Source organism: Doryrhamphus excisus, chromosome 5 (assembly GCF_030265055.1).
Source record: "Doryrhamphus excisus isolate RoL2022-K1 chromosome 5, RoL_Dexc_1.0, whole genome shotgun sequence".
In the NCBI taxonomy this organism is placed as follows: Eukaryota; Metazoa; Chordata; class Actinopteri; order Syngnathiformes; family Syngnathidae; genus Doryrhamphus; species Doryrhamphus excisus.
Genome location: NC_080470.1, coordinates 23068187 through 23093329, shown reverse-complemented (window position 1 = coordinate 23093329; position 25143 = coordinate 23068187). Strand labels below are relative to the sequence as shown.

The 25143-nt window shown below is 40.7% G+C and overlaps 2 protein-coding genes across 17 annotated transcripts in view; both read left to right on the top strand.

Moving 5' to 3' along the window:
• Nucleotides 1-19365, top strand: part of kif1aa (kinesin family member 1Aa) — a 49617-nt gene extending 30252 nt beyond the window's left edge. For 5 of the 14 annotated variants that reach the window (XM_058072800.1, XM_058072793.1, XM_058072797.1 and 2 more), the window contains 20 exons: nucleotides 72-234; nucleotides 414-504; nucleotides 590-708; nucleotides 1895-1950; nucleotides 3579-3687; nucleotides 3797-3863; nucleotides 5185-5269; nucleotides 5424-5529; nucleotides 8383-8409; nucleotides 10881-10995; nucleotides 12440-12573; nucleotides 12643-12704; nucleotides 12777-12922; nucleotides 13026-13220; nucleotides 13317-13388; nucleotides 13469-13590; nucleotides 14309-14452; nucleotides 14521-14713; nucleotides 14797-14915; nucleotides 16324-19365. In XM_058072800.1, the coding sequence (XP_057928783.1) occupies nucleotides 72-234; nucleotides 414-504; nucleotides 590-708; nucleotides 1895-1950; nucleotides 3579-3687; nucleotides 3797-3863; nucleotides 5185-5269; nucleotides 5424-5529; nucleotides 8383-8409; nucleotides 10881-10995; nucleotides 12440-12573; nucleotides 12643-12704; nucleotides 12777-12922; nucleotides 13026-13220; nucleotides 13317-13388; nucleotides 13469-13590; nucleotides 14309-14452; nucleotides 14521-14713; nucleotides 14797-14915; nucleotides 16324-16366 (2168 nt within the window). In that variant the 3' untranslated portion in view covers nucleotides 16367-19365. Of the gene's footprint in view, nucleotides 1-71; nucleotides 235-413; nucleotides 505-589; nucleotides 709-1894; nucleotides 1951-2064; nucleotides 2281-3578; nucleotides 3688-3796; nucleotides 3864-5184; nucleotides 5270-5423; nucleotides 5530-8382; nucleotides 8410-10880; nucleotides 10996-12439; nucleotides 12574-12642; nucleotides 12705-12776; nucleotides 12923-13025; nucleotides 13221-13316; nucleotides 13389-13468; nucleotides 13591-14308; nucleotides 14453-14520; nucleotides 14714-14796; nucleotides 14916-16323 lie in introns of all 14 variants that reach the window. The other 9 variants (XM_058072792.1, XM_058072788.1, XM_058072789.1 and 6 more) reach the window with 3 other exon arrangements.
• Nucleotides 19366-19970: 605 nt separating this feature from the next.
• Nucleotides 19971-25046, top strand: scly (selenocysteine lyase). Of its 3 annotated transcripts, XM_058072820.1 has the most exons (13): nucleotides 19972-20070; nucleotides 20942-21009; nucleotides 21102-21211; nucleotides 21272-21372; nucleotides 21438-21579; nucleotides 21811-21938; nucleotides 22259-22414; nucleotides 22485-22591; nucleotides 22665-22701; nucleotides 22916-22999; nucleotides 23592-23691; nucleotides 23768-23843; nucleotides 23915-25045. In XM_058072820.1, the coding sequence occupies exons 2-13, from the start codon at nucleotides 20942-20944 to the stop codon at nucleotides 24066-24068; spliced, it is 1263 nt and encodes a 420-aa protein (XP_057928803.1). In that variant the 5' UTR covers nucleotides 19972-20070; the 3' UTR covers nucleotides 24069-25045. The 3 variants fall into 3 exon arrangements, with proteins under 3 accessions (XP_057928805.1, XP_057928803.1, XP_057928804.1); XM_058072822.1 differs by lacking the exon at nucleotides 23592-23691 and having other exon boundaries at nucleotides 19971-20070; nucleotides 23915-25046; XM_058072821.1 differs by lacking the exons at nucleotides 22916-22999; nucleotides 23592-23691 and having other exon boundaries at nucleotides 22665-22696.
• The last annotated feature ends 97 nt before the right edge of the window (nucleotides 25047-25143 follow it).

The window sequence follows — 25143 nt, the reverse complement described above, 5'->3', positions numbered from 1 at the left end:
TGCTGCCAGCCCACCCGTTGTGATTACGCCACTGGGCTGCTGTCTCACGTTGGTCTTTGCTTTGATGGCAGCTGGTGGCGATGAAGGCGATGGCCCGCTGAAGCCCGGTTTTGATGGCCAGCTGGACACGACTTCAGAGCACCTCAAGATTGGCAACGTTTTCACCTTCAGAGTGACGGTGCTGCAAGCCTCCAGCATCTCTGCCGAGTACGCCGACATCTTCTGCCAGTTCAAGTAAGACCTTGTTGTGGAATGTTTAACAACTGCTCCTTATCTGGCTCCAATCCTGTTACATAACACTCCTGGAGTCAAATATTTTGTAATACTGTTTGGGTCAAGAATGACTTCATGACATGGAGCACCGCATTAGCATCCCCTTACGTTTCCTTTGTGATGTACATCTTTACATTCAGTTTCATCCATCGCCACGATGAGGCCTTCTCCACGGAACCCCTAAAGAACACAGGCCGTGGCCCCCCTCTGGGCTTTTATCACGTGCAGAACGTAAGAATTGATAGCTTATGAAGTGTTGATGTAGCTTATTTTTAGCGTGCGGAGCTCTAACACCCTGACTGTGTTATGTCCGTAGATCGCTGTGGAAGTGACCAAATCTTTTGTGGATTACATCAAGACTCAGCCCATCGTGTTTGAGGTGTTCGGACACTACCAAAAACAGCCTTTTCTTCCTCTCTGTAAAGACGTCGTCAGGTACTGTCACTGCTATGGAGTCCATTTGTGTCAAACTAAAGTCTGTTGTCTAATAGGCCTGCAAGCTAACCATTACTGTATTTTCTTAGTAGATCTTAGTAGAATCTTAAGCTTGTTTTGATTGGCCGAGTAATCAGTTATGCCTAAAACCATGTGTGTCTAAACTAGTACAAAACGAAAGGATAGAAGGGCCACTTTCATATTTTGTAAAGCCATGGTAAGTGCTACGTATATATTTCAAGAAAAAAAAAATGCATTTCGGCTTTGTAATATAATGTAGGTGAAAAAGTATGACTTTGCTCTTTTTTCCCAATTTTTGCTTTTACTGTTCTAAATCATCTTTGAAAATTTGCTTCTCCTAGTATTATGACTTTAGTCTCTTAATACTTTGACTTTATTCCCATATTAGAACTTTTTCCCTGACCCAATTTTCCAAAACATATTTTATTGAGTTTATTTCTCATAATATTCCGACTTACAAAAAACATATTTAAACTCAATGCTACAAAAATTGTGGCTTTTTTTCAGTAACGTTAACGACTATTACTTTTTTCCTCTCAATATTCTGAATCTCTGCTCATAAAATTACGGCTGTTTAATTTTTTTTAGAACTACTTAATTTTAAACTTAATTTTTTGCGTCAGTATGACTTAATTCTGATTATATTTTGACTTTATTTTTGTAATATTATAACTTTTCTCGTGTTTTTTCTTTAATATTTTAACTCTGTTACTAAAATGATGTTATTTTTCCTATTATGACAGCATTATTCTTGAATGTATGACTTTTTCTTGTTAGATTGCAACTTTTTTTTCTGAATATATTTCTATCCACACCTCTACCAGGGATGAGGTCATCATCATTTTGGATCAGAACCTTCATGCTTTCCTTCTTCTGACATGTTTTTATTGGATTCATCTAAAAAAATATCATAAATGCTAAATTTTTAATTGAGTGCGCCTACTAAATAACCTGTAATGTTGCCAAAGAAGAAGTCTATAGAATTTGATCTCACATTGTGTGCTAGCTTTGTTTTTTGTATGTATTGTACAAAGTTCCACTGTATATATATGTTTTTTAATGATGTGGGGTGCATGAGCAAGTGTAAAGGCACATATATCTGTCTTTGACCACATGCTCACAATCTTACCATGCACTGATTCCTGGTCATGTCTCCCTCCACTAGTCCACTGCGGCCTTGCAGAAGACAGTTCCCACGTGTGATGCCTCTGTCCAAACCAGGTAAAAACACACTTCCTGTCCGTGGGGGCACCACATGTTCATGTTGCACTGTCAGCGTGTTGCTGTCCCGTGGAGCGCTGTCATCTTAGCCCCGTGTCATGTGGCTGTGAGCAGTGGATGCTGACGCCTCGCCGGACCAGGAGAAAACGCTGGAGCTGATCCGCTACCTGGTTCCGGACATGCTCAACGGGGCGCTGGTGGACTCGCTGTCAGGCCACGCCCTGTCTGCCGCTGGCTTGGCCGCTTCCTTCCTGCTGGAAGTGAACGAGCGAGCTCCGCTGCAGGCCCCGCCCGCCTCTATTTGTTCTGTTATTAAAGCTCAGACGCCGGGTTGGTTAATGATGCCAAATCCAAGAGAATCCCATCACCTAAAGGATTATTCTTAGGTATCAGTCACACAGTGGAAAAACTCGCACAAAGGATTGTTTGTGTAACTGAGCCTCCTGGAAACAGAGCGATAGAGTTACTGCCATCATTAAGCTCTTCATTGCACCTCACATCAAATTCTCTGCCTGTTGGTGCAGCCACAGTTTCAGTATATGAAGTGAACTGGAACTGATATAAAGAGTCCTTTTACGTGTGGGGATTCTGCACTCGGATTGGCTCTTTGGTGTAGCGTGTTTACTGTCCCTGCTCTTCCTCCTCTGACTGATCTGATGACTAAGAGATGGCCGGAGGTACTTCAGCTTGCTCAAACGACGTTGCTCTTTTTTTGCATCGGTTGTAGTCAAACCAGACCGCACAATTAGCTGGGCAATATATGGAAAACAGTGGAGGTCATTACTCAACATAAAAAGCCTGACGGTGTTCATAAAACCACATCGCACAGGGTCAGCTAACTAGTGAAGCATAATAAACACCAACTATGTTTACTCTGGATATGTACATGTAACTCATGCTGGGAGTAATGCCGGCTCCCAGCATACCTTGCAGCATATGTTTTGTAAAGTTGGTAGTTTCATGCTTAGAGTTAACATAGCCGTTCCGCTCCCCATTCATTTCACTGCATGACAAGCTCACTGCGAGTTCAATAATGATTATTGCTTGCCCAGTTTCAGTCACTTCCTTTAAGCAAGCTAAAGTGCCTCTGACCATCTCCCCAGGGTGTGTGGGCCGCACTTAGAATAAACTTTGGTGTCACGGAATAGGGCGGTGAGTTTGAGACCCTTGTATGGTGGAGCACAACTTCACATTTTCGGGCCTCTCTCTATCAAGCTTTTTCAAAAATATATTCATTCATAAATTGTGGTTGAATTCAACTGCTAGTAGTGAGATCCGATGCATGAAAAAAATCTGCTTTGACAATGATAATGTTGCACAATATTGATTGTTTGCAGATGTATCTGTACAACTGCACAGTTTCTTACTGAAAGCTGCCTCGTTCAAAAAGGTTACCAAATTAAACATCATCATTATTACTGTATCTTCATAAAGACTATTTACAGCTCTTGTATTGTATGCCATTAGATTCTATAAGTGTACCTAACTAAACGAATGTGCCACTGAGAAGAACAGCCACAGCCATGTTTGAGCTGAGATCCTCTCTTTTTTTCCTCTTGTTCCTCCGTAGAATGTAGATCTCGTCATCTGCCTTCCTTCCTGTCTGACCTCTTCTACTTTCTTTTTAGTACCTGCCACCAAGCTGACAGCCGTGACCCGCCCGCAAGCAGGGCCGTGCCACTGCAAATATGATCTGATGGTTTTCTTTGAGATCTGTGAATTAGAGGCCAATGGGGAGTGAGTATCTCCTCTGTTGTGTGTGTGTTTTTTTTGTTTTATTTAGGGATTTGTCATAAAATGAAAGGAACATTATGTAATATTTACACCAATGAAACTTTTTTTCCAGCTACATCCCAGCTGTGGTTGACCACAGAGGTGGAATGCCTTGTCATGGTACCTTCCTCCTGCACCAGGTGAGTATTATCTTTACATATGTGCGACTTCCTGTTTCAGCCCCACACATACAGTATATACCATAAATACTCTAATTAACTGCCAGTGTCCTATAGTGCAGTCTACAAAATCAAATAATCTCTAATTAGTACAAGGTCAAAATACATTTGCATTAACAGCTGTAGGCAATCTCCTGATGTATGTATTGTTTAAATATAACTCCACAAGATGGGAGCAGATGCATGTGAGGTGTCATGAGTGGCTATTGCTATCAAAGTCATGCGTGTTGCACTTGTCATACTGTGATGTAACTACATTCTATTGAGAATAATTACATTTTTACATGCAAAAAACAAAATGGCATGCCCTCGCGACCCTAACGAGGTTAAGGATGGAAAATGTATGAATGCATAAACATAACATAACAGGTTGAAGACTCTTCTTCCTTGTATTTTGCAAACATCAACTGCTTGCATTGTTTCTTGAAATCGCTCATCTTAGTGGATCAGTGAGTTACTTACGCAATAATTTCCCTATGAAATGATACATACATTGATCTCATATATTTCTGTGGGGTTGAATTCAAGTCTTTCTCGCTTTCTTTATCAAATTGCTGGCACTCGCAACTTTCTTTGGTTCCATGGTGTGTTATTTTGCCGTCACACGCGATGAAAATTGCACGGACACTAAGTAGTAGCTTTGTATATAATATAGGACAATACAATACAGGGAAAACAGACTAATTTGTTACTTACAAAAAGAAAAAAGTGGCAACATTTTAAGAAAGAACAAGGTGCATTATTAAAAAAAAAACCACCAAAACCTTAAACTGTGTTATGGAAAGCAGGAAGTGAACAAATGTAGCAGTTACTGATTGTAAAAGTACCAGATGGAAGGGGTAGGATTTAATAAGCTTCTTCCTACTCCTTTTGGACATGTGGAACTGTGAACTGATTATGTGATGCACTCAATTGTAATCTGATGCATGTTCAAATGAAATACAACCATTACCATTACCATTTACCATTACCATTAATGCCCTCTAAATTATGATTAAAGTTACAAAATTAGCTTGTTCAATGTGATGCGTTTTGACATTCAGGAAATACCCTCTATCCAATTATCGCCTGCTTCCACTTGCTTCCAATGTCCCGTCGGCTTTACGCTTTAAGTAAATAAACAATTCTACTGTTAGCAGTCGAGATATTAACACAGACTTTTTTTTCTTCTTCAAAGGATTTTCTCTTACATTGATGACCCGATTAAATGTGTGATTTTAAAGCACTAAACCCAAACCACTCCTCTTCTTTCCCTGTCATCCATCTTTTCTTGACTCTGCAGGGCCTCCAGAGGAGAATCACTGTTACCATTGTGCACGAGTCAGGAGGCGACATAGAATGGAGGGACGTCCGAGAGCTTGTTGTGGGTATGTTGATTTTTGAAACAGTTTACTAGGCTTGGGACACTGTGTCCAGTTTACCGCCGCTATCAGCACTGAAAAGTGGGACGGGTCACGTCTGACACTTGGTAACCTGGTTGGAACCATGGCTATAGTAGTGTTTGTGTTCTCTTTTAAACAGGACGTCTTCGTAACACCCCCGAATCTGATGAGACCATTGTGGACCCCAACATTCTGTCCCTCAACATCTTGTCTGCCGGCTCTGTCAGGCCCTTGCAGGATGACAGGTACACATTGCGGGAACATGATGATGTGAACGTTATCGTCCTTTTAGCAGCAGTGGAGCATTCATTAACAAGGGCATGAGACATCGGGACAAAGAGCGTGGCGACCCTGTAGAGCAGGGGTGGGCAAACTACGGCCCGGGGGCCACATCCGGCCCGCCAAGTGTTTCAATATGGCCTGCCTGTTTTTTCTAATTTTTTAATAATAATAATAATAATAATAATAATAATAATAATGTTGTCAATAATGATAATAATACTACTATTATATTAATATTGTTGTTAATAATATTAATATAATAATGGTAGTAATATTACAAAATACTCCTGGAAAAAGGAGCACAAGCACAATAATAGTAATACAAATAATGATAATAATACTACTATTATATTAATATTGTTGTTAATAATATTAATATAATAATGGTAGTAATATTATTAATATAACAAAATAATAATAATAATATAATAACATTACTATAACTAATAATAATAATAATTCTAATAAAAATAACAATAATAATAATAATAATAATACATTGAGAAACACACTTTACATCAAATAAATGATTTCAAAGTGCACATATAGCAGATTGCATGACACTTTTACATGTAAAATATGTGTAAAAATATAGGTGTAAAAATGGACTGTTACGTGTAAAATACTACATAATCCCCCCCGTCAATTTTGTTAAATGAATGCGGCCCGCGAGTCAAAAAGTTTGGCCACCCCTGCTGTAGAGTCTTTTTTAATCACGCACTAGTTGCAGTTCATTTCACGCTGGCTGTGTGACCTTCCGCGGTGCCGATTCCAGTGTTTGTGTGTCGCCACATCTCGTTCATCATCACCTCTAACCGCTCATCAGAGCTCCACTAACCTCAAAGCTAACCTGCTTTGCCACTTCAATGACCATGCATTTATTTGTAACTTGTTTTAGACTTTACTCACACTTTTTGTACAACTAAAAGCCCTGAATTGACATTAACAAAGCCGAGTTAGAAATGCATGTCTTTTCTAACGTTCCCGGCAGCATGGATCAGGTAGAAAACATGAGCAGCATTTCATCAGCACATTATTAACATTAGGTTCTGTGCTTACATCTCATTTCGGGTAGTTTTCATTCTCAAGTACAATTAACCATGTGCAGCCATTTTAAATATACAGGAAGGTGAGTTCATGCAAAAAGGACTTGTGGCAAAAAACACTTTTCTATACTTTTACACTGACAAATGTCATTTTCTGAGCCCTTACTGAGCCCTATACATTTAAAATCTTGACTTGACTACAGTTGTCCCTTGCCACTTGGAATTTTGTGGCTTCAAACAATGAGTTTTTCTAAAATATATGAATTTGTAAATAATGCTGATTTGTGCTTGGATGTGGCCTATTATTAGAAAGATAATATGCATATATAAGCAAATTATTTGCAGAAATTAAACATAAAAGTGGCAGAATCATCAAAAATACGAATTAACGAAGCGATTAATTGGTTCCAGACCAATGCTTTGCCTGCCTTGAATTTGTATTTTAGGTCACTTTGTTATTTATTTTGCCATTTTTATGCTTGAAATTGCGAATAAACACAATTTGCTTAAGTATACATATTTTTATATAATATAGGCCTTATTCAACCACAAAACAGCAATCATTAGTTCATTAATATTTGAAAAAACAAGATTGAGTGAGGGTGCGATGTTACTATATGGAGTACTATATAACCCATTCACATGATGCATTAATGACATAACATCTAGTATCTACACTGGTCACAAGGTGTCAGTAATGTTACTGTCATTTTGGTGAGACACACAAGCACCAGATTTGAGGTTGGCTTTTATTACAGGCACAATAATCCCTAACACGGGCTACTGTACCCATGCCAAGAACCCCTGACATCACTTCCTGTCCACTACCACTGGAACAGGTTTACCTCAAGACATATGTTTAATTTATGTCTTAAATGACTTATTTAATCTTATTATGTCTACTATATTAGGTAACATAAGTGTAAAAGTGACTATAGGGGCTTTTATTACAGGCACAGTAATCCCTAACACGGGCTACTGTACCCATGCCAAGAACCCCTGACATCACTTCCTGTCCACTACCACTGGAACAGGTTTACCTCAAGACATATGTTTAATTTATATCTTAAATGACTTATTTAATCTTATTATGTCTACTATATTAGGTAACATAAGTGTAAAGTTGACTATAGGGGTGTTATATCATGCCTAGAGGGCTCTAATCATGTCATAAACAGGTTTTCTATCGCATGATCATGCCTTGACTGATACAATAAATGCAGAAAAGCTTGACCAAGGCATGCTTGGATGTGTTTGTTGTGGAAGAGCAAGTATTAGTCCAACATCAGTGACCTCTAACTTGACCCATGGACACACTAACATCTTGTACAATGTCTTACCAGATGAGTTTTTGTCTCCACATGTGTTTCACTGGAGGTGTCCCAGTACTTGTGTTCATGCAGTGTGTGCCTTATATGGAATTGAATCATCCCTGACCCAATAGTCTGCCCACACGATCGCATAAACAATGCCATTTCATGCATGTCCACATGCAGATCATTTTATTATGAGCTCATTTGAATTTGAGCTGCTTGTTTTTTGTTTTGCTTTGCTAAAAAAAGCTGGGCATTGCATATAAATCATCCAGCTGCTGTTCAGCGGGCCATCTCGACCAGCAGGACGAGCGGGCGGTCCAGCAGGTCCCGTGCATTGCTATGCATTGAAGAAGGAACATGAACACATGAAGTATTACCGGCTGCTAACGTTTCTCTCCCTCCAGTCCACTAATGGAATGTTGTTTCTTTTTGTTGTTTTTATTTGCTTTTACAGACAGTTTCTTGATTCGGACATGCCTAGGTATATTATTTTGCCTCTTATGTCATACTCCTCATCTCATAGACCTCTTGTCCTCCGTTTGTCCTCTGTGTCTCCATTTCTGTGTTGCTGCGATGGGTGTTTGCTGATGCTGTTGTCTTCAGGCTGCAGTGGACACATGTCTGCATGGCTCGCTTGGCTGTTGGCTTTTAGCACACGCACACACGCTTTCATCGCTAACTTCTTAAAACACTATCTCAAAGCGCTATCCTACATTTCCACGTTTCAGACTAATGTATATGTTTTGTATATGTATATGTATATGTAAGTGTTGTAGTCTTCTTCTTGATGTGGAAGTGCCATATCATGAGGTTTAACTTATTCATTTTTATGCCGTTCCTAAACTTCACAAGCTGCTGCTCAGTAAAACACTGGTTGATTTATCTTGAGTTTTAGTTTTCTGCGGAGCTAAAGACCTACTCCATAAAATCCAGTAGGAAGCCAAGTTCTCCAATATTCATCCAATTATTGTATATCCAATATCCTATTTTTCTTTACTGTTTGCTGAAAGATAGATAGATAGATAGATAGACTTCCTTTATTGTCATTGCACAAAAACACAGTAGTGAAATTGCCAACAAAATGTCGTTGCCTGGCTCCCATATAACAGACACAAAAAAAGATAAGTAATAATAAATAATAACAATAATAATAATGTGGAGAATAAATTGACACCAAATATGAACAACATAATGTAAAGTGCAGCGTGAACAGTAAATTGCCCAAATAATTTAAATAATTAAAATAAATAATAATGATGTAGTAAGGTAGAGGGGCTTATTTGGCATTGAGCAGTCTGATGGCCAGGGGGAAGTAGCTGTCTCTGAACCTGGTCGTCCTACAGCGGATGCTGCAGAGCCTTCTCCCCGATGCCAGGCAGAAAGAAGGAAGAATGCAGATTTACACTGTACATAATTTGAGATTCATAATGAGTATTTTATTAAAATATACTTGCTATTGAGCCCCACTGGGATGCAAACCCAAATCACACAAGTGACATGTTGATCACAAGTTGAACTGTTCTTGTATGAATGGTCGCTTCTAAAGTACTGGTTTGTGGTATAACATGACATTCCAAAGCAGGAAGCAGTTTTAGCCTTTCTGTAAATTTGCATATTCTCAGTCATCCAGTGTCAAATTAATCCGCAAAGTATGAGTGGAGGCAACTTGACTCTTCTTGTTTGTTGAAGACATTTCACCTTCAATCCAAAATGCTTCTTATGTTCTAAATTTGAATGGTCACATTAAGAGTTGTTGTGGTTGTCGCTGGGTATGGCTGGTGAACAACCATCCTGAATAGCTATTGGTCGTCTGAGGCACTCTTTGGACAAGGAATGTCAGGGATGACAACACATTCAGCAGCCATGCCCAACAACAACTTTATTATGATGCTTTTTGTGGAATGAGGCAAACAATCTGTTGTTGTGCAGGACGGTTATTCACCAGCCATGCCCAACACCTCTATAGTGACCCTTCCTGTGGAATGAGACCATCTTTGTGGGATGGATGGATTTGGATCTGTTTCGCCACCAGGCAGGCGAACACCCTGTTGTTATGCAGCCATGCCCAAACAGTAACGCCCGTGTGATCACCCCCGGGGGTCCCACCCACTAGGGATATACATAGGGAGACTCCACACTTAAAATTTAGAACTAAAGAAGCCTTTGGGATTAAAAGCGAAACATCTTCAACAAACAAGAAGAGTATAGTTGCCTCAATACAGCTTTTGTAATGCCCTTTGGTCTTCAGTTCTTCCTCTTAGTGTTCAATCTGGTAGTAGCAGGTACCAATGTACACAGGTAAAAACCACACCTGATGCCCTAGAAGTGACATAACAGTGGAGGATGGTGTGTACATACATAATAGATAAAAAGAGCACCACAAAAACAAATTGAAGTTGGAGATACTGCTGCAGGAATGGAAACAATGGCTTGTCATATTTAGTCATGTCAGCTAAAGATAAACTCAACAGAAGGACGGAGGACTCAGCAAGGACTTATCTGATCTAGGAAAAAAGGAACACATTCCAGAAGTCATTCCAAGGTTGTGGAGGAATGTTTTGTTACATGATCGGTAGATGATAGAGGAACCTTAGAGTATATATTGATGGGTTGAACTGCCGCGTCTTGCACCCATCCCCACACAAGCTCATCACACTTCCTGCCTCTCACTCTGTGTTCTTCTGCCGATCTCTTTTTCCTCTTTCACAGCATTACCCTGGAACGTGATCATAGGTATTTCACTGTCTCTCATCCAGCCCCCTTCCTTCCACCCGTGCTCCACTCACCTTCATGTCAGCTGCGTCTTTGTGGTGGTTGTCACAGGGCCAGTCAGCATGATACCATCGTCATATTTGTTCACAACTTGAGTTTATCACTTGTCGTTGTAGCGCACACTTGTTTGGACCTTTGTGTGATGATTTGTCCTCATTCACTTTCTTTGCTGCACCCAAGGACCTTCTACCGCTTTGAGACAGCTTGGGACAGCTCCATGCACAACTCCTTACTCCTCAACCGGGTCACCCCATACGGGGAGAAGATCTACATGACCCTGTCTGCCTACCTGGAGGTACGCTTTATACTGCTCTCCACCAGTTTGGTGTTAGCTGATGGTGAGGTCATTCAGGTCGGGATTTGAAGTTTCCAGACACTATTTTTGTCTCTCTTAGAAAAAGGTCTATAATGTCATGTGAATTGTAGGGATCTCCCAAGAAATTCGGTTAACAAGATGATACGATACACATTGTTTGGGCCTTTGAGACGAGACCAGATTTTAACATTAATTTTCATCAAAACTACAATGAAAAACAAGATAATAATATACATATAATATAGAATATATGACAATCTGTTGCAGTCTTCCACTCACCGAGACAAACAAACTATATGATTTACAAAATCACTATTAATGTTAATGCTATTTTCTATGGAACAAACACAGCAAGGTGCTGACAAGCATCCGCATGACATTGATGCCGGCAAAATTATTATTATTATTATGTATGATTATTATCATTCCAGGCAGGCCTCGTGCACACAAGGCAGTTTATTTCTGAGCAAGAAATCTTATCACGTTTTAATCTTGCAAGATCTTGTGACACCTGAAGTGAACAGACTGGCTGAAGTTGACAATATACAGTACGTTATGAGAGTGGCGATTAGGTTGGTGGGTTATGTGAATGGACAGAACGGTGTTGAGATTGCGTGTATGTGTGTGTGAGGAGAAACACAGATGCTTGCATTGTGTGGGTATGTCAAATCAGAAGGCAAATTTTGGTGGTGTGTGAATGTGTGAATGGATTGACTGCTGGTTACAGAGGACTCTCTGCCCTCCCAAGTAAAAAAGGCCCCCAATATCAAAAGCTTTAAGTCTCGTCTTAAAACCCACTTTTATTCTCTGGCTTTTAACTCAGAGTGAGTCGTATGGTCCTGTGTCTTTTAGTTCTTCGTTTTTATTGTAATTGGTTCTATTTTTTATACTTTTATTGCTTTGTTTCTTGTTTTTAATATTTTAATATCTATTTTATTTCTTAAATGCTCTTTTAGTTTTGGATTATTACTTTTTATTTTTACTAGTCTGTGCAGCACTTTGGAAACTCTGTTTATAAAATGTGCTATATAAATAAAGTGGATTGGATTGGATTACATTGTGCATATTAGGTGTGTGTATGTGAATGGACAAACTCATGTTTAGGATGTGTGTTTTGTGACTGGACAAATGTTTACATTGTGCATATGTGAATGGGTAAATTGGTCTTTACATTGTGTGTGTGTGTGTGTGAATGGACAAACTCATGTTTACACTTTGTGTTATGTGACTGGACAAATGCTTAATGTGTGTGTGTGCACGGCTTACATGATGTGCATATGTAAATGGATTGACGGATTTTTACAGGATGTGCATATTTGCGTGGATAATATTTAGATTGTATGTGTAAGTGAATGGACAGACTGTTGTTAGAATGCAGTGAGCATGACGTATATCCTTCTTCTTCTTCTTTGATCTGCTACAGATGGAGAACTGCAACCAGCCGGCTGTCATAACCAAAGATATCTGCATGGTGTTTTATTCTCGTGACACAAAGCTCTCTGCGTCTCGCTCCATTCGCAACCTTTTTGGTACAGGAAGCCTCCGAGCAGCAGATGGGTAGGTTCTATCAGAAGGTGATGCAGCGTCTGGCTCCTCTCCTCCACTAAAGAGCTTCCTCTTCTCTAGAAACCGTGTAACTGGCGTGTATGAGGTCAGCCTGTGCAACCTGGCAGACGCAGGAAGTCCAGGTAAGAGTCAAGATTTGAGGCGCCCCTCTAGAGCGCTTTCTAATCTAAAGCTGCCCCGTGTTCCGTCTCAAGGCATGCAGAGGCGACGCAGGCGGGTGCTGGACACCTCAGTGGCCTACGTCCGCGGGGAGGAGAACCTGGCCGGGTGGAGGCCTCGCAGCGACAGCCTCATTCTGGAGCATCAGTGGGAGTTGGAGAAACTCAGCCTGCTTCAAGATGTGAGAGCAAAAAAAAAACACAACCGTAGACCATCAGTCTACTCTGCTAGGACAGAACAAGCAAGATATTTGATGTTTCTGATCCATTATTTTTGTCCTCCAGGTGGAGAAGACCAAACATTTCCTGTTGCTGAGAGAGAAGCTGGAGTCCACCCTTCTGGCAGGTCGGGGCGTTCAGTCGTCAGCGTGTGTCACAGAGGAGCTGCTCTGCGACTCACCCTCGCCTTCCGAGGCCAAGCCAGATGTCAGCTCTGGTTCAGAATTCATCACAGAGAGACAACGCGAGCTGGCCGCCAAGGTCGCTTATCGCTCATAGTCTCACTTTCTTCTTGTTTATGTTGCCAGGGTATCCTGCAGGTATTTATCAATAAAAGCTATGCTTTTATACACACAGTGTCTGCGGCTGCTGGCTCACTCCTTCGACAGAGAGTACAGCCATGTGTGTATCAGCGCCAGTGAAAGCAAGGTACTTCCTGTTCAGACCCACGCCAGGCAAAACGCTTCCTCTCACAACGCTAACACACATTTGCGGCTGTGTCTTTGCAGATATCTGAGATGTCCGTCACCACGCTGAGAGACTCCACCTCCATCTCTACCCTCAACACCATCGCACCTTCGTCCACCTGCCCTTCACTGGTGGACGGTTGCTATAGCAACGCTGAACTCAGGTCTGCCCTCAGACGCCTGTCTGCTTGTTGTTGTTATGTGTCAACACAATGCAGGAAACTAGACCATTATATATGATCTTTATGATGTACAATAAGTATTGTAGGGCGGCACGGCGGACGAGTGGTTAGACCTCACAGCTAGGAGGACCAGGGTTCGATTCCACCCTCGGCCATCTCTGTGTGGAGTTTGCATGTTCTCTCCGTGCATTCGTGGGTTAATTGGCGACTCCAAATTGTCTCCAAATGAATGTGAGTGTGAATGGTTGTTTGTCTATTTGCGCTCTGTGATTGGCTGGCAACCAGTCCAGGGTGTACCCTGCCTCTCGCTCAAAGACAGCTGGGATAGGCTCCAGCACCCCCCGCGACCCTCGTGAGGAAAAAGCGGTAGAAAATGAATGAATGAATGAATAACTGTAGTATATTCACGTGGTGGAACTATGGTACATTATTAGGTAGTACATTAGATGCTCATTAAATATGATGTAAATACAGTACATTAGATGATACATTAAATATGTTATTGCAGTCCATTATATATGTTACATTAGAAGTACCTGAAATATGGTGTAAATACCGTACGTAAACTATGAGAGTTATTCCAGACCAAACTAAACGATATGGAATGTGATATCAGATGTGGATGACTGAAAGGAAATATGATACAGGCACTATATTGTGTTTATCCAGCCAATCAAGACGCTTGCTCCTATTTTTGTAGACCTCCTGCTCCTCGCTCTCGTGCTGTCAGCCCAGGTCCCGACACGCAGCAGGACGCAGACGCCAAGAGGTCTGTCAGTGGAACCTCTGAAGGCAAACCTCGCATTCGTAGATTTGTCCCTGACATCCAGGAGATTCGAGTCAGGTAAAGCAGCTTCTGTGTTAAACACCTCACAAGAGTGCAGGCCTCCGCCAACCTTCTTGTACTTGCAGCCCCATAGTGTCCAAGAAAGGCTACTTGCATTTCTTGGAGCCGCACACTAACGGCTGGGTGAAGCGTTACGTGGTGGTGCGGCGGCCGTACGTCTACATCTACAACACAGAGCGCGACGCCGTAGAGCGCGCTATCCTCAATCTGTCCTCCGCGCAGGTGGAGTACAGCGAAGACCAGCAGGCAATGCTGAAGGTAATTTCTCCAACCAACATCATAAATCATGTCTTAGTGGTCCAACTTCTTCTCATCGGGCTTTTCTCCACCTTTTTTCACAGACCCCAAACACATTTGCCGTATGCACAGAGCATCGCGGAATATTGCTTCAAGCCACAAATGACAAAGACATGCATGATTGGCTGTATGCCTTCAATCCTCTCCTGGCGGGGACTATCAGGTAATGCACCCTCTTTGTTAGTGGAAGACTCCAAGGAGTGTCCAAACCTTTCCCAGAAGGGCCACATAGTGAAAATGAAAGGATACAAGAGCCTTTTTGATATTTTGTATCCAGTAAAAAACTGCACTGTGATAGAGATGAAAAAGCATTTTTATATCAATATCAACTTGCGCTTTGCTCTTTTTCCCATTTTTACTGTTGTTTTTTCCCCCAAATATTTCAAGTTTCTTCCTAAGTAATTGTCATAAACGTTCCCATATTATTACTTAAAAAAAACTTTTTTTCAACTGTGTGCTACTTAAAATTGTCCTCATAATATTACAACTCTATTTTCATAAAATTGCTACTTATTTTCTTGTTAGTAACTTTTTTCTTTTAATATTTTGACTTTATTCTCATAAAATTACAGCTGTTTTTTTTATTTCTACTGTCTTATTTTTCCCCAAACTTTTTATACAATTATTTATTATTACATTAGTATTCACATAATATTACAACTTTGATATTTTTAACTTAATGCTACTGAAATGACATTATTTTTCCTCCTAAAATCTTGTCAAATTAACTGACTTTTTCTTCTGAAATTACAAATTTTTTTGTTAATATTTTGACTTCTAAAATTACTGCTTATTTTATGTAATATTTGTATTTTACTTTTTCCCCAAACTTTTTATACAATTATTTATTATTACATTAGTATTCACATAATATTACAACTTTGATATTTTTAACTTAATGCTACTGAAATTACATTATTTTTCCTCCTAAAATCTTGTCAAATTAACTGACTTTTTCTTCTGAAATTACAAATTTTTTTGTTAATATTTTGACTTCTAAAATGACTGCTTATTTTATGTAATATTTGTATTTTACTTTTTCCCCAAACTTTTTATACAATTATTTATTATTACATTAGTATTCACATAATATTACAACTTTGATATTTTTAACTTAATGCTACTGAAATTACATTATTTTTCCTCCTAAAATCTTGTCAAATTAACTGACTTTTTCTTCTGAAATTACAAATTTTTTTGTTAATATTTTGACTTCTAAAATTACTGCTTATTTTATGTAATATTTGTATTTTACTTTTTCCCCAAACTTTTTATACAATTATTTATTATTACATTAGTATTCACATAATATTACAACTTTGATATTTTTAACTTAATGCTACTGAAATTACATTATTTTTCCTCCTAAAATCTTGTCAAATTAACTGACTTTTTCTTCTGAAATTACAATTTTTTTTGTTAATATTTTGACTTCTAAAATGACTGCTTATTTTATGTAATATTTGTATTTTACTTGTACAATTATTCTTTTTAGAATGTGCCAAGGGCCAATAAAAAATTGTATTTAAAAAATGCATGAAATAATTATGTATTTCCCATCCTGTCATCAGGTCAAAATTGTCCAGAAGACGAGTGGGACAGATGAGAATGTGAGGAGGAAGGTGGAGGGGATGATCATGATCACGACAAAAGACTTGAGATGTACATAGACCTTCTTCCCCTCCGCCGCCACCTCGTGTCCGGCCGTAGAGGCGGTGAGGAAGCGAGGGGGCGGGTGGTTGTCCTCCTCCTATCAGCGGTTTGTAACGTCCGATTCTCTCATACGTGTGGTGATGTACTGTAGTTGTTGTCGGTGGCACATCGGGCCTTATGCATACTGTGCGTGTGGCATTAGTCCCTGCAAAGCCACGTCAGCCAGGAGCGGACAAACACGGCGACTCTTCTCTCCTCTACTCTGCAGCTCTGTGTTGCTACGTGCGTACAGCTAGCAAATACACACTAATTCATACATACATCTTTGGTTCTCACACCATGATTTAAAACAAAAAAAAAAATCACACACGCCACAATCACTCATCATTTGTGATATATGGAGATAGTTACCTGCCTCGCTTATTTATTTCTGCATGTATTTATTTACAAAGACATTTATATTTCTAAAGTACGGTGCAATTTCTGCACACTGCACTTTGTAAAGGAGCTCCCACCATTTATTTTCTTTTTCTTTTTAAATAATACCACAACCTCATCCCCACATGGTTGACTTGACGACCATCACGTTGGATTACTTGAATGAACCCAGCCCCCCCCCCCCGACGAGTTTGGCAAGAAGAAAAGGGGAAACATGGAAGCGCTACGTCATTGGGAAGTGAATAATGTGCATATATGTGATTACATGCAGTGCCTCAGTCGCCATGCACACTTTGCCTCTGCACCGGTTGCTCTCAATATACAACCTTCATGCTGCTATTTCTGCTCTTCGTCCCTGCATCATCATCATCATCATCATCTACATGGGTCTGTGTATTTATCATGTCGGATCATACCATCAATGTTTACTCATGCAAACTGACTGGAATCGAATATGAAAAGGGGAAGGGGAGGAATACGACTGTGTGTGAGGTAGTGAAAAGTCACGTGGTGGCCCGCCACAAATACATTTGGCACTACCTGTACACCCTCTCTCACACTCAGGGGTGTCCAGCGAGGGTTGTTGCCTACAGCCACAGCTGTTAATTCCAAGTCATTCTAATTAGACTCAGGCTGTTATTTGCTTTTGCAGACCACACACCTGGCGACTACAGGAGACTCTCTTGTGTGTTTGTGCGACTTTTAAGGCCATTTTTTTAGGCTTTGGGTTGCACAGCACCGCCCCCACTGTGATCCATGTGTGCACTTCCCGCGTAATTCAATGTGAAAATGAAATACAGCAAATGACGAGTGTGCATCAGGTCAGTCAGCCTGAGTGCATGCTCAAAAAAAAAAACATGTTGGAAGCATACATGTAGGACATGTACTTCTCTTCTTCATATACTTTGCATGTTATCAACAGTCTCACTTTTGAGTATTTTATTTATTACAAGACCCGGCATCACAAGGGAGGGGATTCCTCTGTGGTTTACATGTGACACAATCTTAATGAAGCAGCGTCTCACTTCTTTGTCAACACAATCCTTGTCACAAGCCACACAACAGCGAGCGGGGGTCCATCTTGCTCTCCATGCTGTTGTTTCATCCTGCATAGTCATGTTGCATTTTATCCAACCAAAGTTGAGTTGTCGCAGTCACAAAATGTATCACGCTGAATGTATGACAACATTTTTCAAAACCACTACTGCTGGAGTGTTTTTACGGTGGCTCAGAGGTGACGGAGGCACAGCAACGTCTGAATGCTGCAAACACAGAAATGATCCAAAAACATGCAAACATTGTCTAACACATGCTGCAATCACATAAATGCTATAAGATGCAACAAAAAAAAATACTGCAGTTGACCAAAACACATACAAACCTAAAAAACAACGAAACAATATTAGTTAGTGGCACGGCGGTCTGGTGGTTAGTGCGCAGACCTCACAGCTAGGAGACCAGGGTTCGGTCCCCGCCCTCGGCCATCTCTGTGTGGAGTTTGCATGTTCTCCCCGTGCATGCGTGGGTTTTCTCCGGGTACTCCGGTTTCCTCCCACATTCCAAAAACATGCTAGGTTAATTGGCCACTCCAAATTGTCCATAGGTATGAATGTGAGTGTGAATGGTTGTTTGTCTATATGTGCCCTGTGATTGGCTGGCGACCAGTCCAGGGTGTACCCCGCCTCTCGCCCGAAGACAGCTGGGATAGGCTCCAGCACCCCCCGCGACCCTCGTGAGGAAAAAGCGGTAGAAAATGAATGAATGAATGAATGAATATTAGTTAGTCGTGCTACTAGGAAGCTGGGAAGCCAAACCTGAGGGATAGTATTGCAAAGCAGCCGATTTTTACAACCAGAAGTTTACAAAAACATAAATGTAATGTAACTTTTGCCATTTTCTCATATCTTTGATGGATGTTTCTCCGCCTCGGGTCTGGTGACCGTGGTAGGCTCACCATCGCTCTTGTAGTGGGATGTTTTGTTTTGACTTGCCAACTTGCAGCATTTCTTTTTGATCCTGCAGCGTTGATGCGATTGCAGCATTTTTTATGGTTTTACAGTATGTGTGATTTTTGGTTTTAGATCATTTCTGCGTTTGGAGTGTCGGCACTCCACAGTGGGGTTTTCCTATTTGATTGTAGATTATCAGGAAACCTGACGCAGGTTAAAGGTTATACTATACTGCTGATGCTGTGTGTGTGTGTGTGTGTGCGCATGTGTGTGTGTATGACTAACCTCCATTCCTGCCACAATATGCACACCATTCACCCCATTGCTCCCCATCTCGTCTCCGCTTTGAATGGACAATGATTGACATTGTTGTGCTTCCACACTTTGCTTTGTACATATCGACATGATTGCTGTGAACAGTGTCATCATGTGGCGCCCGTTTACAAAAACCCCCCACACGGGCAGTCGTCGTTCAGTGAGTGTCTTTTGAGTGTTGGAGTTTGCTGTCCAATGTTTGTGTGCACTGAACACCTTGTCATATATGAAATAAAGATGAAAATAATGCAACACCAAGCCATGGACCTGTTATTTCTCATTAGCCATGATTTTACTGAATGCTCTCTGACACGCTTTGTTATTGGGATGCCACTTTAAGGGCCAAAAAGGACTCTATAAATCGTTAAATTACTCGCTTTTGTCACTAGCATGGATATGTTTCTTGATTGATGGATGGCTTGTTTAAGATGTTACAAGCCTTCTTTACTGAATGCTTCTGTTCCTGATACCTGGTTACGATAGTGGGCGATACGGCAAGTTGTGGTATCGAATCCATACCTCTTAGCACCGTGTCAGGCCTGTATTGCTAGTGAAACTTTTGACTCTAATTAATTAGTTATTTGTGAATCATGCTAATAATCACAATCAAAAGCAGGCTTTCAGGCAACACTACAATGTAACTCAACTAAATAATTGAATGATTTCCTTACTTTAGCAAAATAAGTCAATAATGCAAAGTAGGTGAGTAAATAAAAACAAAAAAATGACAATCCCAACAATTGAGCAATACAAGCAACAAAAAACAAATGTTAAACACGTTAGTATCGATTTGGTTCTGATACTACATTACTACTATCGACATTTGGATCGATCCTGCGTGCGTTCTGTTCACTATACGTAGCTGGCAACCCCGGAGTAGCCGCTTCCGTGTCTTTGCTAGCTGATGCGTGACTTGAGCGGCAGTAAAAACATCCACAGGACAACTTTGCATCTTTTGACAAGGTCAGAGGAGAATAAAAGCATTTCAGGCTATCGTGACGCGTGTATTCGTATATATTGTACGGATCCTAAACTGGCGTGATTATAATGCAAGTATTATTAGCAGGCCCTTTACTCGCTAATGTCTGCAACTAATGTTGATGCTACTAAAACGTATTTTGGTTGCTGCTTTTCCAGGCATTTTGTCGCTTTATTTATTATCCCTCAACGCTTTGGTGTTATTATTTAGACAGCAAGATGTCAACAATGACACGTCGTGTCTGACACAAGAGAAGTAACCAAACAAAGTAGTTTATACTCTCTCACTACTGTTCACTGGAATCATTAGTTAAGTTATTGTATCGCATTTAAATCGTGGATTAGGTGTGTATTTTATTGACACATGTCAATACATGTCACCCTGTTTCGGTTTTACTTGGTGCACCATCACCATGGCCATGACTACTACTAGCCACTGTCTGGTGGCTTATTTATTGATGTGTTTACACACATACACACATTTTATACAGTTTATTTTTACTTTTCAAGATGAGCCGTCCGTCTAAATTATAGTTTTGTGCGGCTTTAGTACTTTTCTTTCATTTATGATATTTTTTCTGTTCAACTTCCTGTCCTAACACGGCGCGCACAATACGTCATCGTACGGACATACGTTTACGGTGGCCATATTGGAGCGGTACACGTCCAACGCCAGCTATGCCCAAACTGCATTTAGATACAAAGCTTTGGTGGTGTTATTAGTTACAAGTATCAACATTTGACTCTTTTGAGCAGGATATGCCGAAAAATGTTTTGTTCATTAGATTATTCAATCTGGACTTAAAGTTCCATGGGTAAAATAGGTTAGCATGCTTTGCCTTTTTCTCACTTATAGATGGTCGATCATTGTGATGGTGATGCCAAGGGTGATGCCTTTCATTATGCTGAACTTAACCGCGACAGGTGAGACCCCCCCACCCCCACTGCTAACCATACCAGCATTGTTTCATGTATAAAATCATTAAAGAGTTAATAAGTCCTGTTGTTTGATAAAGAATATATATGGACTATAATGCAACAACGCCACTGGAACCAGAAGTGGTACAGGCTATTTCTGAGGCCTTACAGGATGCTTGGGGGAACCCCAGTAGCAGTTACCAAGCAGGTGAGCCTACTTTTGGCTGTCTGTGATGTGTATTATCTTATTAATCCATGTGAGTTTTAGGCATCAAAGCAAAGGCTATAATCAGTCAGTCCCGAGAAAATGTGGCAAGGATGGTCGGAGGAAAAGCAGAGGACATCATTTTCACCTCAGGAGGAACTGAGGTAACGCTGACACTTCTCCGCAGGCATATTTAATATGGATAAACGGTAATAAAACCTTCTTCCAGGCCAACAACATGGTGCTCCATACTGCTTTGGAGCATTTCAGGAGGCACTCGAATGGGAAGCTTCCACACATCATCACATCCAACGTGGAGCACGACTCCATTAAACTAGTGGCCGAGCACCTGCAGAGGGACGGCAAAGTGGGTACGTGGACAGCAATAAATGTTTGTTTTTATGCTCGATGATTAGTGCTTGTGACGTTTAAAAAAACACAAAAATAAGCGACAGAAGAAAATGTATTTATTTTCCTAAATATAGTATATAGTTGTTGTTTTTTTTCATGTCTTTTGCAAAATGTCCTGCTCGGGTGTCATGTTTGATTATACAAATTTGACGATGATGTCATGTGGGAAACACTTAATGTTTTTGCCGCAGATGTCACCTTCGTGCCTGTTTCCACGGTGACAGGCCAGGTGGAGGTTAGCGATGTCTTGGCCGCCGTGCGCCCCGGCACTTGCCTCGTGACCATAATGCTGGCTAACAATGAGACAGGCGTCATCATGGTAAGAAAGAAGCTCTCTAATTCCGTGACATGGACAGATTTCACATATACTTTACTTGCCGTTGGTTTGCTTGGGAGCAAGATTACACAATGAAGATGGATTTGACTTCAACAAGATCTCTTTGGAGGGTGTAGGCACGGGCCAAGGAAGAAACCACTACATTTTGATGCAAATCTGGTGCAGATGTAGGAATACATTTACTATCTGATTGGCAAATAAGTGTTTCCCATACATTTATTTATGTGTGGAGCCCACTACTAATTTCTGGTGCTATTGGCTCTCACTCATGTACACTTTATAATGGGATTGCTTTCCTGCAGCCTGTCCGTGAGGTCTGCCAGAGAGTCAAAAGTCTGAACAAGCAGAGCCAGCGTCTTCGCATCCTCCTGCACACGGATGCTGCCCAGGCTCTGGGGAAGATCCAAGTGGATGTACGCGACCTGGGCGTGGATTACCTCACCATCGTGGGTCACAAGGTTGGAGACTTTGTTTGCTGAAACACTTTTATGATGCCACGCCCAGACAGTAATGGTTTTAATTGTTCAGTTTTATGCCCCACGGATCGGTGCGTTGTTTGTGAACGGCCCTGGAGTGACAACGCCGCTTTATCCGATGCTGTTTGGCGGTGGACAGGAGAGGAATTTTAGACCGGGGTAAATATCTTACTGTATATGCATGAAACAGTGAGAGTTGCATTAAGCATATCTCCTTTTTGTAACGTTGCAGGACTGAAAACACACCAATGATTGCTGGACTGGGTAAGGTATGTTTGCTAAATTAAAAAGTCCTACTTAATTATAAATAGTTACATTTAAAAACTGCATTTTGTGTTCAGTTGTGTTGTCATAGACTAATATTTCAATCTATTTGATGTGAAACATGTAAGTATGACAAAAAAAGGGGGGGTAAAGACTTTTTCATATACAGTATATAATGATGCATCATTTTACACTTATACACACATATGCGTCTGCTAGGCTGCAGAGCTGGTGACCACTCACGGTGCATCTTATGAACGCCACATGCTGGACACCAAACTCTACCTGGAGGAACGCCTGAAGGTTATTTCGATGACACATAAGTAGAACATATTTAAGATTTTGGTTGTTTTGGATCATTATTTAGATCAGGGGTGGGCAAACTTTTTGACTCATGGGCCGCATTGAGTTAACAAAATTGTGCGGGGGGCCAGAACATATATTTAACACACATGATTTTACGCTTATAATTTTAATAATTTCAATAATTTTAATAATTTTAATAATTTTAATAAATTTAATAAATTTAATAAATTTAATAATTTTAATAATTTTAATAATTTTTACGCTTATAATTTTACGCCTTAAATTATTTGTCTAATTTTATATAATATCAGCTATATGTTTTCATTTCTCCTTTTTTCAGGAGCACTTTAAACATCAGATACATCAAACTACGATTTTTTTTTTTTTTACTGAATAAGACATCCGACTTGAAAGTCATGTTGCCAGCTGGTATGTTAAAAGTTGAAATACTAAAAAGCAATTGGCGGGCCGGATTCAAACGTTTGGTGGGCCGCATGTGGCCCCCGGGCCGTAGTTTGCCCACCCCTGATTTAGATCATAATCACCTCACCGATCGCTTCATTTGTACTTTTTTCCCCGCCATGGTCAGGCCACTTTTAAAGACAAGCTGCGTTTCAACAGCCATTTTGTGGGCTCGGAGCAACTTCCTAACACATGTAACGTGTCCATCCTGGGTGCAGGGTTACAAGGTGACGTGCTATGTTACGTATCAGTGCACTACAGACGAAGGAAATACTGAGAATGTTTCCTGTGTCTCTGCATCAGGCTGGCGGGTGTTGTCACACTGCAAGAAGCTGCAGGCGAGCGTGGGCGCCGCCTGCCACTCCGACCGCGGAGACAGGTACACGCCAGCCTAACTCTATCGCTCTTGCTCTCCAGCCACTCTCACGGCATCCTTGCATCATCCCTCAGGCCTTCACACATCCTTTTGAGCTGCGGCGTCTGTCCGGAAGTGGCAGCTAATTCCCTGAGGCTGAGCGTGGGCAGGAGGACCTGCAAAACGCACGTGGACGAGGTAGTGGAGGACTTAAAGAACGCCGTAGAACTGTTGGAGCAGACCAAGTAGCCCCCCCTGGCTCTTTATTCAGCCTTACAATTTTTTTTTATACTTCACTCAAGGATGGCACTCAGCAGAAGAACTATTTGTATTTGGCTCCGCCCTCCTTCTCTGAAGTCAGGACCTATGCATATTTCATATTTTAATGCTGTCTCATGTTGATACGTATAACAGTGAGTGGTTCTTTTTGGCCCCACCTAGCCGCAAAGTTCTGTGGAACCTAGTGAGGTATTTTTTGCATACTAACTATTAATCCGCCAAAAGTAGGTTTAAAATATGCAGTATTAGAGTATTTCCTCATTTTTCTCAAGCTGCCACATTTCTTTTAAAGCAGGGCTTTTCTAAGTCTTTATTATGTTCCCCACAGGACATCATACAGCTGATTTTCTGGATCATATTTTGTGTTTTTTGCTCACTATACTCTTGCTTTAACTCTCTGACCTTAGAAACTATGAACCAGTCCAGTTTGCCTGTTAAAAATAACTAAAGTTCGCTTAGCAGGTAAGAAAAATCTACTTTTCTTCATTTTTCTCAAGCTGCTGCTGATGTCCCAGGGGTACAACCTTCCTGGCGGCTGCCATGTAGTTAATCCTTTTTCTCTGCTTGAAATTGTAAATATAACTTTTTTAATGGTAACTTCAATAGAAAATGGTTTGATGGCCAAACAGAGTCCTGCAGCTATGAAGCCAGCAGTGGGCGCCGTCTCACAAGTCAATTCTCTCAACATATTCCAGCAGGAAGATGCTTTGACGGGACGTGAGGTGTGTAACTGCACGTTTTCTAAGTACAGTAGTAGTATATAATGATGTGCAAAAATGAATCTAAAAGGTGTTTAATACTGTAAGAGGCATATTATGGGGTCAGAGCAGGGGTCTCAAACTCAATTTACCTGGGGGCCACTGGGGCTAGGGTCTGGGCAAGGCTGGGCCGCATCAGGTTTTCCAAAAAAAAAAACAAAACGCATTTATTAAAAACAGAAAAATATACAAACTTTTTCAGTACTTTGGTTCCGATTTTCTACAATAAAAGCTCTGATAAAACATTCCACTGTTCTCAAATATCTTAATATCTTTATTTTTCTGCA